Genomic DNA, 18,185 nt, shown 5'->3' on the forward strand with positions numbered 1-18,185 from the left:
TGTACCGTAAGTTACCTTTTACAAAGTCACTCTGTCTTCAAAAGAATTTTAAAACATTCTGTTTAAATGAGAAGCAACAAGTCCTCTCTCTAAAAATGGATAAGGTATAAAAAAAACACTGGGGGAGAAAACCATAGCAAACCTCCTTCTTAAGAAGTAAACACATTCCTTTAATTGTAGCCGACTTCCTGGAGGGTAGTGATTTCTGTTAGAGAAATCCAATTTTCATTTAATATATATATACACACACGCAGACATAAACAAAGCCAAAATTCTTTGTTAACTATAAGCATAGGAGAGAGAAGAAATTATTCTTCGTTTTGAACTTTCTTTAGCAAGGTGTTTTAATTTTTAAATAGCTATTTGATACTCCCCCAAAACAATTTCCAAGTGGTCAGAATAGTAAATAATTCCTAAATAAACACTCATAACCAGGAGTCAGAACTTGTAATATCCCTTTTAAAAAGGAGCTATTCACTCTTTTCATCATTATTGAAATACAGTCAAATAAAAATAAAAGAAAACCCAGAAAACAGTGTTTTAAAAGTTTACAGTTTCAAATGAAATATCAATTCTTCCCACCAAGCCAACAAAAACACTTAAAAGTTCAGGGAGTAGTATATTTACCCTGAAACTAAACACTGTTGTTCCAGAAAATACAAACGTAAAGTGTAGTGTGGTCTCAGGACCCTTGAGGGTCCCCCCAAAACGCAAGGTCAAAACTATTTTCATAATACTAAAATGTTATATGTCTGTTTCACTCATGGTTTCACAAGCGCACAGTGGAGTTTTCCAGTGCCCACATGCCATGTCACATAAAAAGAACTGTCATGCAGAAGTAGTATGAGAATCCCACTGCTTCTATTAGGCAAAGAGATGTGCAAAATGTAAAACAATGGTCTAAATAATATTTGTGGAAAACAGTAATTTGTCATCAAAAAGGGTATTTATGTTAACATGTAATGGGGTTATTATCGTTATATTTAAATGAATAAACATGTTTTAAAAATATCTCAGTATTAGTTTCTAATACAACAAATTCTGAGTGATGTAAGTTACATAAACAAAAGCTCTTTGGGGATCTTCAATAACTTAAGAGTTAATAATAGTCCTGAGACCAAACTGTTTCAGAAGTCCTGGTACTGTGACAGGAAAGCAGCCCGTTAGTTACTGCTTCCATTTTACCAATTTACAGGAACTGTACCAACGAGGACGTGTACTGGGAGCAGGGCAAGTCACAAGTAAAGAAAGCACCGATATGCTTCTTCAAATTTACAGAAATAATTATTCTACAGAAGAAAGTGATTACCTAATCTCTATTTTCACAAAAATGAGAGTAAAATATGCCTTTAAACTTATCAATGAAGTTTGTCACCCTAAAAGAAAAGAAAATTTTCTTTCCTCAGCAAACACAGGAGAGAAGACCTGATTCAACTAGTAAATCAGGAAACTCGAGTCTTCATCCTTGCCACCTCTGAGTATTTTCTCCTCTTCAGTGCTGAACACAATTCTGATGGTCTGTGCAAAACCAGAAGCAAATCTGAATATGAAAGTCTAACTGAAGATTTTAAATCCACATCAAATCTGGATCACTTCTTACACTAAGCATTTCGATTTCGCAAGTTTTCATTTAAAGTCAACAAGATTTCCCACTTAATTACAAACCTCAAGATTTACCCAGAAAAAAATAGTCTTTAAAATTATTTTATTAACAACTGTTTAATTTACTTGTTTCTTAGATGGAAAGCCTGGTAGGTTAATTGAATAATGGCCTACAATTTTATAGCATAACTTTGTACATGAGTTGATTGGGACCCAATACAATCTAAAACATAGGAATTCAAAGACATTTCTTAAGAATTTCCTCCATGAGAAGGGGTCTGGAAGGACACCCCAAAAATGCAGACATTTCAAGTATACACCAAGACACACCCAGACCTTTGCAGCATTCATTTAATTCTAAGAGGCATACTGCTCAGAAAAGGGGCAGAGATTTCCAAATTTTCTTGCTTATCAAAATAGTTCAGATAACCATACATTCAGCTAGATATGCACTGGACAACAATGTTTCAAGAAGTCTGGAAATCTACACAGATTTTAATGTAGTATGAAAACAACTCCTGTAGTCACCATTCGAAAAGGTATTCAACATGAATAAATAATGTTTGAGGAAACTGATGTTCACCTCTTTTAATACCAAGCTTTAAAAACAATTTAAATCATTATAAGAGAATTTTTCAAACATGTATCATGTATTTATATACGTAACCTCACCTTTTCTTGATGACACAGAGTCACAGTAATAGACAATTATCAGAAGAAGATGTAATATACTGATGCCCTCTAAACTGGGCTGGCTGTCCCTACACTAACTGGTCTTTGACAATATATGCTCTTTTGGTCTGGGAAATCTATTAATCAAAACTTCACATAAAGACAAATGCATGAGCTCTAACGTACAGACAGTGTGACTTATATGGGCTGCTCAAAGGCATTTTTTAAAAAAACTATTACAAGTTTCTCAGTTGTGTTCCGTTTTGATGAGATTGCCAGATTATCACTGGATGAATGAGGCATTATATAAATATTTAAACAAGTTCATTTGAATATTAACATAAAGCTATAACTAAACATTAGTATTGTTGCCTTTTTAAACAAAGTATTCTATAACTTTAAGGTAACACTGGGTTCCAGTTTCTTTCCCCCTAGAAATGAACATAAACAAATGTCCTATTAATATCAGTTTGTCCAAACAACGAAAAGAAAACTGAGGTGCAATCATGTCACAGTTAATGCATGTCTGCTTCCAATACATTCAAAGACAGTATTTAAAAAAAAAAAACCAAAAAAAATCAATAGTTAAAATAAGCCTTTTGCAGTCTGAGAATTCAAGATACTTTAAAAAATTTGTAAATACACATACATGCAAATTCTTCATATATACAAATTTTCACAAAATTAAGAAGTTGCAAAGAAATCAGAAGGATTACGGTGAATCTAACAAGCTACATTTAAATGCTTTACCACTGACATACTCCTGAACATAGCAGTTTTAATAAATTTTCTACATGGCCTTTTTATAAAATTTTCTCTTTTAGACATAAAAGTTAGTCACTAGAAGTCTTCTGAAATTCTAATTTAAGAATTCAAGATGTTCTCAATTCACTACTGATATGTAAGGCCACTTTGGTAAAGGCATTGCAGCAAGAACACAAAAACAATAGCATATTTTCTAGTATTTATTTTTTTTCACCTGCAAACTGTAGCAAAACATGACCAGCTTTATTATGCAGACAGGTATCCCTCTACATTTTTAAAGAATTTAGGCATGTATAAATAGAAGAGCTCTTTAGAAAGGAAAAATTCAAGAATGAATAAAACCTTCCAATTCTGACTCTGTAACTTTCCAGAAGCAATGGTTAAAATGATTTTAGGTCATTCATTCCAAGATATATGACAGCACCTTAAAAGTGGCTGATCTATTTCCCCAGTAACATTTCTCACATAACAATGTGTTAAAGTTACAAATACTGATATGCACAAATAGCTAATTTCTAAGAAAAATATGTACAGTACTGCAGCATAATGAATGTGGTATCTGCAATAACTTAATATTAGCCAATTTTTAATATACATGATACCGCTACTTTTTTTGCCAATTCACAGGTTAAAAGTTGTTACTGGAGCCCTCTGTTTTGCACATATTTCCTGGTGTCCAATACACAATGCAGGCTTTTTAAAGACTTCTCTTGTGTTTAAAGCTAGGATCAGTGAAACAAGACAACAGTGCAAGAGGCGGAGAGATGTAATGTGACCATGTAAAAGTTCGTTCCAGTAAAGTGTCTATATAAGGCTATAAGAAAGGATTGGTTGATGAGCTTCCTGTTGGAAATTGTCCTGTCGGTGCACCGGTCTAAAGGAAAACATAAGACAAAATAAATAAACAAATAAAGAGTGTGTGGAGAAAATATGAAAATATTTAATGTTATTTAATTAAACTAGATTTAATTAAATAGTATTTAGATTAGGAATTATTTCATAATTATTGGCAATCATATTTATTCATTATTGTTATTAGCAATATACTGTAATAAAGTGATAGGTTATCAGGCACTGTGTTGTGCCTCTTATATCCATTATTTCATATAATTCTCATAATAGATTCTAAGAAGGGACCTGGCCCTAAAAAAATGCATTTATGATTCAAACCAAACCTGACTCCAGGATTCCTTTTTCACATTGTTCACTAAATCTACAGCTTCTCATAAAGCATTATTTTGACAAGAAAGCAGACAAGTTTCATGTCTAAAATAGCTTATTTACTGTCAGTGCTTTGATTTGCAACTGATTAATGTGTTTTCTGGGGTATTTTTTTGAATTTTATTTTTTTATACAGCAGGTTCTTATTAGTTATCCATTTTATACATATTAGTGTGTACATGTCAATCCCAATCTCCCAACCAATTCATCACACCACACCCCCAGCCCGCCACTTCCCCCCTTTAATGTGTTTTCTTAAAAAGGAATTTCTTGATTTGTATAATCTTGCAGAATACCAAAGAGCATCTAGGAGGAATCACATCCTGCTTTTCCCAATTTGAAAACAATGCAACAACTTATAAAGTGCTTAAAATTGCATCTCACTTACCATAAAAGGATTACTAGATACTCCAGCAGCTGCAACTTGACCAAAAGGGGTTACCACTGGCTTTGTTTGTCCAAATGCTGCAAAACCTGCACCTTGTTTAAAAAAACCCACCAATTATAACCATACCTTTCAGACAATCTGATGCTTATAAAGCTTCATAATGAGTTTCAGAAAAATTCCTACCAGAGCAAAAATAATTTAAAAAATCAATGTTAAACTGTTGAGTCTCATGCTCTTTTAAATAGCAGTTAAACTTCCACTGGCATGTCTTAAAGAGTTTACATTGACTCTCCAGAAATAGTTAATTCCAGTTTGTCTCGGCTACGTGAATTGCTGACAAAGGATTTAATGAAGAGATAAGCTTGTGACTATTTGAGAGGGGCTGTGATCCAGGTATTTCAAACTTTAGCAAATGAGTGAAATGGGCTCCCCCCCGCCAAACTAACAAACAAACAAAAACCCAGAAACAAAAACTGGTCTCTAGTGAATCTTCCTGAAAACAAGTAACAAACTCCAACCACGACACAGTCACCTATTTAGAAAATGAGTTTATGTCACCAAAAAACCCCCAAAACAACAACAACAAAAAACGTACACAAAATGGAACAGAAACAGTTCTCCAATGCAAAACAAACAAAAACACTCTAGGTCTATAAAGTTTCCTTTTAAAATCAAGAGGCATATTAGAACACAGAAGATATAAGAAAGACACTGGAGATTCTGAGAAAGAAGAGGTACTCTTTAGTCCCTGATTTCTCCTAAACCTATAATCTGGTCACAAAAACTACTAAATCACTCAATTTTCTGTGGCCCAAATCACCAAAGACTTCTATATTTGTGTAGTAAACATTCAGCAGATAATGCTACAGCATTCTCTAGATAAGTCTTTTTGTCCAAACATTCATATTATGATACATAAAGGACACCTGCAGTGGACCTACAGCTAGCCAAATGTTAGATCTTACCATTGGGCTGTTGAGAAAAGGCTGTCTGCTGAGGGAAAGCTGCTTGGGCTGGGAAGGCCGGCTGCTGGAAGCTGCCACTAAAGCTGGTGGGAAGACTGTAGGGCGTGGGAGTCCCAAACCCCGCAGGCATGCTCATGGATGCCGTGCCGAAGGTCGCCGCTAGCAGGAGAAGAGAAAGGCTGGTCACTTACGAAGGGTAGGTTTTCGTATACGCATACTCAACGTTATGAATCAGACATCATTTACCTTAAAAACAGTATGATGTATTTTAAATTCCAAAACTCCCAACAAACTTAATAGTAAGTTTTAGCTTCAGTTTAACATAATCTATATTTGTTCTCCTGAAACCAATGACCATGAATGAAACTAATAAAGACTTCTCAGAGTAATTATATACAGTTTGAGTCTAAACAGCAGTCTACTTTTTAAAGTCCATCATCATGCAATTCACATGTATACTAGTATATACATTTTTAAGTTTTGTTTTGCTATATGCAGTAAAACAGTCAAACATTTAATTGTATCCAGTGAATCGTCTGCTATAATGTAATATATGTGTTCCTGGAAAAACATTTAAAACCTCTGCAAAATAGTTCACTATAAATAAAACTTACAGGAGAAATGGGGTCACAGGCAGGCCACTCAAAACCTATGCAGCTTTCTAACCCAAGGCAAAAAAAGGGGTGGGGCGGGGGCGGTCCTAATAAAAACACTAACACAATTAAACTGAAAACATATGAACTCCCATTCCTTTTTTGGAAAGTAAATGAACACTGCTTTGGATAAGGGGTATAAGGAAGGTTAGGTTAGGACTGATGAGTTATAGAAACTGGGGCAGAGTACATAAAACTTGAACAGAAAGTGAAATAATAAGCATTCTTACAAGAGACAAAGAATGTAAGGTGAATGACACTGTGTCCAATAACTTCTCCATGGCTTGCCATGTCTAGCCACTATAACTTGATGGAATAAAGCATTCATTCACAAGTTGGGGAAATTCGTGTGTGAACTACAGCTATATATATACATGGTATGCTGCCATCACTCCCCCCATTTATGAATTACTTATGAACTAATTCACATTATTACATTATCATATTATTATATTATTTATATAAACACACATAGTAGAGAACAGTATATTACTTTTTGCTAGTAAAGATTCAAAATAGAATCTTCCAACTATAACGTTGTAGGAAAAGCCTAAGTGAAATAAGAGCCAATAATGGTGCTTTTAATACAGAACACTAGTAATTACATAGTGAAATATTTTCAGCATGATGCTATCAAAAAACATAATTCACTGAACTTCCTGATTTTAAGAAAAAATTACCAACTTGATTGCTGATTTAAGGCACAAGAAATTAATACTAAAGTGCTACACAGAATTATCTTTTATTAACAAAAAACTAAAAATCATGTTACGGATGTTGCCCAAAGTAATTCTCATAATCCTAATTTTTACAACAGTGCAATTCTCCGCAATGAACCTAATTAGATTTTCCAATTTTAAATATTACTTTTTATTATTGATAAGAAAAAAGGGGAACTAAGCCACTGGGAAGCAAGTGAATTAAAGAATAATAAGCACACTGCAAGGGAAACAGGAGGGTTTCAGAACAGACAACAATGCACTGACATAACTTTGACAAATCACTTTTTAAGAAAGCAGTATAAAGCAAAAGTTGGATACAGTTAAGCAAAACCAAACTCCATGGAATAATGTGGTAAAATGGTTTGGTACATCGAAAAGGTGTGTCACTCAAAGTTCTATGAATTCAAACTTAAGAAAAATAATTGAGAAAACTATTAACATTCTAATGTGACCATGGAGGTAAGCAATATGCTTTTCAGTATTAGAACGCCACAGAAGATTTTCATGTAACTTTAAATATAATGTATTCCCAATGCCACACATCCATGACCACTCCATTTTAAAACATGGAAAAAACTTAATTCCACATGCAGGGATCCAGAACACCAGCAGAAGCTTCCACAAGCAGGTAGACAAATTGCCACACAAATCTAGATATTAGTTGTGGCCACCTACCAAAATGAGCGTGAGGAAACACTTGAGAATGCATTGCTCCAGAAAGGCCTTATGGAAAGCCATAAAGAGACCAATGTCAATTAACTTATGAATAACTACTGGCAAAATAAAAGTAAATTTGTTTCATTAAAATGTTCTAAAATTAGAATATACTGTTACAAAGTAGGTAGCATAAGCATACATAATAAAGACACATCCAATGGAGTCTTTTTATTTTAACTATATTCATGACAGTAGTATTCACACTGTTTGAAATAAAGGGGAGATTAGAATAATACCAGAAAAACAAATATCAAATGAAGAAACATTTACGGAATCCATCTTTTAAACAAATAACATTTTTTTCATGTGAAGATACAATAATATCCATAAAAAGACTTTCTAGGCCTCACCACTTACACCCAAAAATGCTATTCATAGGATCATCTAAAATGATCTAGCATCTACCTTTAGCATCTAAAAAGTCGACTAAATCTAAAAAAATAAAAATAATAAAATAAAAACTCAAATCTTGGAGAAAGCACTTGAATAATGTTTGATTGTTTTACTTATGACTCCATATACTAACTAGAAAGCCTAATGATAACTCAAGTGAACTAATTAAATATTACTCAGGGAAAATTATTCAATGTAGTTCATTAGAAAGGCGAGAAGCACTTTCAGTTTAAAATATGACAGCTAAAAAGAGAGAGAAAAGAAAAATACACCTTGTGCAGATCTTACCTGGCATGACTGAGGTCAGACAGGTTACATATAAATAAATGTAATTAACAAAAAACAAATTTAGGTTGTTAAGTACCAGAATCGCTGTTATAACCATCTGGAGTGGGGTTGTTTCTAAAATATATGGCCATGCATTTTAAATTAACATACTTAACACCAACTAAATTTGGGGAAACAAGGCGATTGAGAGATTAGAGTGGTTCTGTCTTGGTTCTGTAGTTTTCTAATTACAGGATACCACAACTTCTTTAAGCCTCAGTTTCCTCATTTGCAAACGGGGTGGAGGGACATACCATAATACGTATCTACTTTACAAAGCTGCTGTGATTAAAAGTGCTACAGGGTAAATATCCAAGGAGTGTTATTTTTTCTTGCTAACTTAAAAAGATGTTTACAGCGTGTTCTAAATTCAACAAAAGGTTGCTTGAGGGGGAAGGGTTCTGAAACAAGTTTGGTCACTTTATGTTTATCTCCTTTCTTAGAGTACTTTATAAGCTCTGAGAAATCCCGCATTAATAATACTGGTTAAATTTTGTTTAACTCAGCATTTCCCATATATATCTGGGCATAGAATCCCTTTCCATGAAGCACTGATAACACCATCTCAGGACACATGTTCTACAAAATAGGCTTTGGCAAAAACTGACTTTTAGTCAACAGTGATTGTTAACCAGTATTAATTTCTGTACCTCAATCTGCAACAATGATGCCTAGTCCTGGGCTGCTATAAAAATATTTTAGACTTGTTTTAACAAGCTTTTTGATATATAATTCACATATCATACAATTTGTCCATTTAAAGCGTAGAATTCAGTGTTCTTTTTTAACATATTCACCAGGTGTACAACTATCATCACAATCTAATTTTAGAACATTTCATACCCTCCTCACTAAAAGAAATTCCATACCTATCAGCTCTCCATTTTGCCCCACCTACTTTCTATGGATTTGCCCATTCTGGACAGATTATAAATTGAATCATACATTATATGTCACTCTGTGACTAACTTCCTTTGTTTAGCCTAATGTTTTCTAGGTTCATCCATGTTGTACCATGTATCAGTACACGTCATTACTTTTTATTATCAAACAAATTCCACTGTACGGCTATACCACATTTGGTTTATTCATCCATCAGCGGATGGACACCTGGGTTGTTTCCACGTTTTGGCGATTAGGAATAATGCTGCTGTGAACATTTGTATACAAGTTTTTGTATGGATATATGTTTCATTTACTTTCCTATGAGTGGAATGAGCGGAACCAGTGGAAACAGTGCTGGTTTAGAAGCACTCTGGGTACTAACACTAGATTAGTCATTGATTAATTTTGGACTCTTAAGGTTGGGGGGGGGAATCTTTTAAAATCATTTTTTCATTAAATGAATGTTAGAAAATAAAGGTACTCATTCAGGGACAAAGGAGAGACTTAAGAGTTATAAGAGAATTTTCTAATAACTGAAAATTATATTAACTTTATTAATTAGATTTAAGGGCTCAAATGCTCTGGAAAAAGAATGCTAAATATTATAGAATCCTAAAATAAAGAAGGTCTTAGGCCACATTGGCTAGTCTACTGAAGGTTTCTATATAACATGGTAAAAGAAAGCCCAAAAGCTTTGTAAATGCAGGAAAAAAGTTATTATTAAAATGTGCATTTTAAGAATGAAATACGTCAGTAAAACTTTTTAAACAGTTCACACTGAACTATTATCAATACCTTCTTTCAAAAGCTACCTCAAATGGAATTTAACAATACTAATATATTTGAGAAGAACACAAAATATTTCCTAAAGAACTAATATTAATTTTGATGGTAATAAAAACACTGGAAATACCTAAGCACAGTGTATTTGTCAAAGTGTTGTTTATATTTCAGCTTCAGCAGAAACATGTTATATAGTTAACATTTACTTTGACTTAGTCAATTCAATAATAACCTAGTAAAGATGATCAATGTGATAAATCAAAATGGTTTATAAGGGGAAAAAATTTTTTACCTTGAAATAAAAATTTGTGGACATAGTACTTTACCTTTCAATAAATTTTGCTTAGGCTAATATTAAAATTACTTTATATTATCTGAACATACTTTGTACACTTTATATTATTTCACAGCCCATGTAGAACCTTAACTTTAAAGGACTTTCATACTCCAAATAATTGGGGTGGGGGGTGGGCCCTTAGCTCTAATAACAGAACCAGTCTGGAGGTACAGTCATGAAAGGAAAATAATAGGAATGATTTACCAAGTATACACAATAATGCAATGACCATGCATGGTGATTTACATAACATAATTCTCACAACATCCCTGCCAGAGAATAGTGTTCACATTTTACAGAAAAGGACAACAATAAGGTTCTGAGGAGTTACATCAACATAATCTTGGTCAAGGTGTAACTTGAGTTTCCATCCTTCAGTTGTCAAATGGGGTTATAATAGCTATAAACATCTCAACGGTATCTTGCAAATAATATATCTTCCTATCACTTTTCCTCCATTCATTAAAAAAAATAATATACAGAAAGCATTTTTAGGATTACCTAGCAAGTAAATCTAAATCAGGATTTGAACACAAATCTGGCTGTACCCAAAATATACGCACTTAACTTTTCTGAGCCTCAGTTACCTCAGCTGTCAAAGAGTGATTAAAACATTTATTTGATGAGAGTTAAGAGGACTAAATGAGAAAATGTAGAAAACCCTGTGTCATGAGACATGTTATAAATTCATTCCACGAAGTCAAAATAATATGCTTAGAAACAGAAACATTACATATATCGCAAGTGATGTATAAATATTTTGTCCAAAACACAACAGAAATTTGAAACAATCACTGATTATGTATATTTGAATTAAAATAAACCATTTTTAAAAATCAAATTATGTACAAAATTCAAAGTTATTAAACATCTACTATGTGAGGTATCAACAGATTATGACTGAAGACATTTATATGAAAAGGAAAGTTATGGTTCAAACTCCCAATATCACATATTCTCAACTTTGCCAATGACAAAAAGATATGCTAGTAATTGTCAATTCTTAATGGTGCAAATTTATTGTGATGTTACAAACACCTTAATCCCTCAAAATATCACATCAACAAAGGCTATAACTGAAGTTCAAAGTTCAGTTCTAAAATTATCTAAATCTAAAAACAGAACTGACAAATTCAGTTTAATGGGTATTGGGCCATACCATATGCACTTGCTAATATTCCAAGGTACTGGCAAATAACTCTGGTGTTCAGGGTAATAAGACAAAAATCAAAGAGGTACAATACAAGAAATATGTACCAAAAAAAGGGGGAGCGATAAAGAGGATTTTTAAAAAATTATCAGAAAATATTCAAATGTTATACCACAAATTAAACCAGTTTCCCACAACCTAAAAAAATGTGAACACCTAAAAGAAATATATACTAGAAAAAGACCTCATTATTAAGATCTCATGTAATAATACCCATCTATTCCTTGCAATCCCATGAAAAGGAAAAAAGCAAAAAAACTTACACATTTTTTCTATTAAGATTGAGTTATAACCAATAATTGTGAAACCAGACCAACAAATAAGTCAGAATTACAACGTTCAAGTACCATCTCTGTCATATATTGGCTGTGCGCTTTAAGGCTTTAACTCTCATCTCCATGCTTGGGCTTCCACCTGAAAAACGAAAGCTTTGAGTGGTGGGTGCTAGATAACTTCTCTGGTCCATTTTCAAATATTAAATTCAAGGATTTTATAAACTTTCAGCTACTGTATGTCTTTACGGACAAAACTAATCCACTTTACAGTCACTTCAGTAAGAAAGGAACCTTATTTTCTGATGTTCTTCACATGGTGTCTTTGCAATATATACCTTTTCCAAAACTTACTGTTCTATAATTTATATTTATTTCTTACCTGTTGCTCCTCTGGCATTGGTCTGAAATGGATTTGTAGAAGATGCCACAGAAGGCCCAGCAGCAGCAACAAATGGATTTGTGGAAGGTGTAGCTTTAAAAAATTATAAAATACACTATAAAATCCTAATGCATTTGTATTCAATTATTTAAAGTATTTGTTCATATATTTATGAAGATAGAAAACTAGAGCTTTCTGATAATAAACTGGTGCTTTGATTGTCTTCTGGTATCCCTAAGAAAATGCGATACAATATATATTAGGGTTCTTTATAAAAACCAGTATATATATACCAGAAACACGTACCTCCAAATGGAGCAGGCACACTTGAAGAAGCAGGCTGTGTCTGTGCAGAAGCACCCACTGGCACTGTTCCAAAAACATTACTGAAAACAAGTATTGAAAGAGTTCATGTTTTGAGGGGAAAAAAAAGCAACGGTAATCTCTCTACAAGGTTGCCATAAAATATGGAAACAAATAATATTGAACATATCATGTATCACATCAGTTCTCAAACTTTAAGTCTCAGAACTCATTCACATTCTAAAAAATTATTGAGAACCCCAAAGAACTTTAAGTTGCTATATTTACCAATATATATTGTACATCAATTAAAACAAATTTAAATAATTTTATTCATTTAAAAATAACAATAAAGCCATTACATGCTAAGCTAAGTAGCATTTTCATAAGTAACTATATTTTCTAAAACAAAAGGAACCTAATGAGAAGAGTAACACTGTTTCATATTTTTACAAATCTCTTTAATGGCTGGCTTAATATATGATCAATCTGTTGTGATATGTTGTTTAGGCTGATGCATATGAAGAAAAACTGGCCTCACATGGTAACATAGTTGAACAAAACAAGAGAATTTTAACACCTTTTCCAGATAACTGTGGATATTTTCCTTGACATCATACAAAAAACGCCAGGGATAGTTTCCTAAAGGTTAGTTGCAATATGGAATTTAAAACCATATCAATGGACTTTTATGTAAAGTAACATCCACTAGTCTATCTTACACTTTAAATGAATATTTTACTAACTTTATATCATTTGGAAAATACTTGATGCCAATCTTCAAAATGTCAACATACTTCCCTATGCAAAATAAAAAAAAATTACAATCATTAATGTCACCATCCATCTCATCAGAAAAGTAATGGGAAGCTTAATTTTAAGCCCACGGTGGCCCCTAAATTTTCCAAAATTCTACTGTTTGCTTGAGAGTATGTATTTTAAGTAGTTATTTTCCTTAAAGTGACAGACTTAAAATTTCATTTTTGAGAAAATATCTACCAAATATCGAAATCTGAATAACCATGGTTTGCCTATCAATCATACTTTCAAGGAAAAATGGTGTTCCATAAAACAAGTGGCCGGTTCATTCCACAACTCCAAACAACCACACAAATTGATTTTACTCAAGACAGCTTTATACTTCAGTATATAGCAGAACTACCTGATGCATACCTTACTTCAACACACAGAAAATTAAGAAGACATATTTAAAGGTCAAGACTTAAATTCCTTTACTGCTTCATACAGCATATTCATAATAAAAACTGCATCAAAAATATTCCTAAGTAAAACTGAATGTGTGGTGGTAAGGAATATAATGACTATTATTAGATGACTATTTGTACGGCTTGGTGCCAAAGCTGTAAATCAATGCTAAGGCACCAGCAAGTTTTACCTGTCATAGTTTTTGCACCATCAATACAAATGTCAATTACTGAAAACACAAATAACCCCTCAGAATTATTATGAATTTAGGTTTTAACCTCACAGACCTTTTGAATGGGTCTCAGGTACTTCAAACATTCCATGGGTTACACTCCGGGGACCACTTATGATTATAATGTAATACCAATAAACCATTTCATTACATATACCTGTCTATGTTTCCAGACTTTACGACCACCTTGCTATAGTCCACTATTACATATGTGTAATGTAGACAACATTAATAAAGCAAAAAATATATAAATACTCTGAATTTTATTCTTTGGATTCAATTTTTTCCATCTGCCATACAGAAAATTTGTTACTGAAGAGTGAGCCAAACTAGTCAATGTTACAATCCTACCATTTCTCTCTGGAAAAGGTGCTAAAGGGAAATAAAAAGCTACTCGAATAACAAAAAAGAAGAGACAATCTGCAGGAATGGAAAACTAAGAGATGGGTAAGACACTGTACAGTTAAGTCACCTGTACTTCTAGGTCTGCTTCCTTGACCCAAAGATGAAAAAGTCAAAACTAGAAGAGTTTTTAAAGACCGAACACTGTTAAAATGCAGTAGACTTTCTGCTGCCAAGAATTTCTTACACCAGATATATCTGAACACAGTAACAGATATGTCTATTTATAAATACCAGTATGACAAAAGAGATACAGAATTGGTCTCGGGTTCTGGTGCAAACATTTCTAAAACTGCTTATTTACAACGAAGGCTATAACATGCTACTTTCAGTGTTTAATCTTCATGACTGAGAACTGTACATTAAAAGTAAATAATTCTGTAAATGGATTCTCTGCTGAGTACAATTAAATTTGTAGATGACTATCTATTTCAAGATGTGTATATACTCTAAATTACATTTTAGTGTTCAAGGGAAAAAAGTAACAAAGCCTTCGATTAAATAAAAAAATAAAACTATGGCACTTAACTCAAGGATTATATTTTAATTAGAAAATTTAAACACAGTTTCCTCAAACTTACAAAAATATTCAGGAATCTTTAAGCCCCAAATGGTCATTACTTAACAGCATTATTATTCAGAGGTGAAAATAAGTTTAAAAGATAAAACACAAAGCAGGAACACAGACAAAGACAAGCTACCTGCTAGCATTACTTGTGGAAGAATATGCGTTACTGGAGGTGGCCGCAGAGCTGAAAACGCTGTCCAGTTCTGCTAGGGCTGCATACTTGTCTGAAGATGCACTTGACTGACTGGGAACTGAAACCACAGAACCAACAGGAGCTTTACCTGTGGTCCCAAACCCACTACCCTGATCACCACCTGTGAACAAACAAAAACATATTACATCAAAAATTTTAACTGATGCTTAACTTACGCTTTCAACTTACAACCACATTTGCCATGAAACATATGTAAATTCAAAACCGATCTGGAGCTTAGCAAATAAATGGACATGATTCTAGAGTCTTATCCGATAAATAATACAGAAAATATTGGACAAGATTAGTGCTATATATACCACTCTGATAAAGACAACATACTGTTTCTGTAACAAAAACTAAGACCCAGTACCAATAACATGTCTAGATTACACATAAAGAAGAAATTCTCAAAGTGCTACATTAAATCTGCAAGACGGAGACATCTCATTCAAGTGAACATATACACTCATAAAATGCTTGAACTATATGAAGAGTCTATTAATAATATCATTTTCCCAGAGTTGTTCATGAAAAAATTAGAGATAGTAGTAAGAGAAAACATTCACAGAGCACTCATGATGTGCCAGGCACTGTTCTAAATGCCTCCCATGCAATAACACATATAATACAACTTGTTAATTTCAATGCTATTACTATTGCCCTCGTTTCGGAGGGTAGATGAGAAATCAGGCTCAGAGATCAGGATGCAGAATCCAGTCTGAAAGTAGACCCCTGCTGTTCCCCCACTACACTACGCACTTAAGAGAGGCAAAAATACTAGCCTTAAGACCAAAACTCGGTATAAAATACACTGTAAATATCTTGTTTTTTTTAATAAATACAAAAATATTAATAGAACATAGTTCAAAACAAATATATCACAGAAACTACCAAATAATCCTCTAGTCATCTCTATTAATAGGATTTCTTGGCCCTTTATGGCCTTAGAACAATAAAGCATGCTTTCTAAGACAAAATTAAATTTTTGTCAATTATTTTCTTTTAAATCTAGACGTTTACAAATTAGTTTCTAGGCCTTCCACTGTGTAGTTATTTCAGATCCAAAATGTGCCAAATGGTCATGAACATTTAGTGTAAACTAAACGTCTATACAACTAAGAAAAGCACATCCTCAGATTTTAATAAATACAACCAAATTTAGAGGACTGTTTAATATACAAATTTATATTCATTTGTTTAAAGCTTGATACCTTGCCCGGCACTGAAGATATTGTCTAAATTAGCAAGTGCCGCATATTTGTCTGTAGTCTGTAGACCAGCTTTGTTCGCTGAAACTTTACTAACAGTTGATGCTGTTTGATGACTCTGGGAAGTATTGAAGGTTCCAAAATCAGCACTGGAGGATTTGGGGAAGTTATCAAAATGAGCAAAATTAGCATTTACTGATCCAGCACTTCCACCTGTAACAGAATAGACAGAAAACTTGAAATTGCTAGACTTTTCTCAATATCCTTTGATAAAGATTATATGATCATTTCTTCCTAAACTAAGTGTTCTATAAGCAATCCTAAATTCTTAAAATTAAAAACTGGCAAATGGCATTCAACTGTAATTATCTACACGTGACTTTCCATAATTTACAAAACTAGATTTTCAAAGGCCCTGGCAACATATAGGACAACAAGTTTCTGTGTGTAATTTTCTACCCTGGAATGAAGAGAATAATTCACAGGAGAGTATCTCCATGCTACCTAATTTGAAATTCAGTTACTTCATAGAACATTCAGCTATGTATACTATGACCTTTTACCAATTCTCCCTAAACAAACTCTGTAGGCAAGATGTAAAATATCTTACACTACAGAAGTTTTTGTAGTTCCAAGGGAGACCTGGCTGAAACAAATCCCAGTGTAGAGATTTAAAATGTTTACAATGTACTATTTTGATCCAAATTTCTTAAAAGGTGGTTTTTGAGCTTTAGACTTATTTTACTTGAAGAGCTATTACTTAATTCCACATAATAATTTAATGTACACATGACACCACAATGTCTTCAGTAAAAGTATGCCCTAATATATAGTTCAAGGAAAGAATTATTACATCAACTTTATCCTGCTAAGATTTTAAAGACTGTTCTGTATTCTAGAGTACTCCCTAAGGTACTACTAAAATACTAAAACCAGTATATATTCATTCTACACTTTTGGTGCTACACTTTTGATGTTGGTTCTTTATGCCTAAACATTAGTCTCAGCAATCAAGATAGTAGATACAGATATAGATATTTATATATTAAAGTGAGAGCAAAGCACACTTATAGGTATTTCAGAAACAGAAAGGTTACAGCCTATTTTTTAAAAAACCACAAACACTTTCCATCAATCAGTTTTTTATGCATTCTAAAACAAATATATTTCTTTCAGGAATAAACTCTAGTTGTTTTCGATTAAAACTAAGTAATGTTTGTATTTAAAAGACTGTGATCTGTTACAAGGAGCTGATGAACAAAGTACATACTGAGCTTTCAAAATCTGTATGAAGAAAGTTATTTCAAATTAATAAAAACTGAATTATTAAATCAACTAACACTGTTATGGTATACTACTGTGTTCTCTGAGTTTAGCAATAGTGGAGAGAGTAAAAGTGAGAATTTCTGAAGGATTATCGTTAAAAGATGATTAACATTCTATAATTGAAAAACCTAAAAATTATAGCACAAAACATACAAATTAGTAAAAGATGCCTACTTGACAACAGAACTTACTGTTGGAAGCCTGGAGAGGAAAAGCTGAAGTAAATTCACCAAAACTGCAGCTAGATGAAAGCATTCTAAATGCTGGACAGCCAGATATTATGTAAATGATGAAATTTAAAGAAAAAAAAAAAAGAAGAAAGAAAGAAAATTGAAAGAAAAGGCTTAAGACAATACAGAGTTAAAAGTTGAACGAAAAATAATCAGCCAAAGATCTAAACAAAGGTTCAATGAGTTTCTGAAAACAATACAGTTTATGGGAAGAGTATTG

General features: G+C 32.9%; 1 protein-coding gene across 6 annotated transcripts in view; it reads right to left on the reverse strand.

Annotated features, from left to right (window-relative positions):
* Positions 1 to 3,853: 3,853 nt before the first annotated feature.
* AGFG1 (ArfGAP with FG repeats 1) overlaps positions 3,854 to 18,185 on the reverse strand; it is a gene marked incomplete at both ends in the record, with an annotated part of 67,257 nt that continues 52,925 nt past the window's right edge. For 2 of the 6 annotated variants that reach the window (XM_079709899.1, XM_079709895.1), the window contains 7 exons: positions 3,854 to 3,913; positions 4,649 to 4,740; positions 5,614 to 5,772; positions 12,295 to 12,387; positions 12,601 to 12,680; positions 15,139 to 15,319; positions 16,413 to 16,622. In XM_079709899.1, the coding sequence (XP_079566025.1) occupies positions 3,854 to 3,913; positions 4,649 to 4,740; positions 5,614 to 5,772; positions 12,295 to 12,387; positions 12,601 to 12,680; positions 15,139 to 15,319; positions 16,413 to 16,622 (875 nt within the window). Of the gene's footprint in view, positions 3,914 to 4,648; positions 4,741 to 5,613; positions 5,773 to 7,663; positions 7,712 to 12,294; positions 12,388 to 12,600; positions 12,681 to 15,138; positions 15,320 to 16,412; positions 16,623 to 17,926; positions 17,999 to 18,185 lie in introns of all 6 variants that reach the window. The other 4 variants (XM_079709897.1, XM_079709894.1, XM_079709896.1 and 1 more) reach the window with 4 other exon arrangements.

The sequence above is a fragment of the Hyperoodon ampullatus genome (genome assembly GCF_949752795.1).
Source record: "Hyperoodon ampullatus genome assembly, chromosome: 8".
NCBI classification, from domain to species: Eukaryota; Metazoa; Chordata; class Mammalia; order Artiodactyla; family Ziphiidae; genus Hyperoodon; species Hyperoodon ampullatus.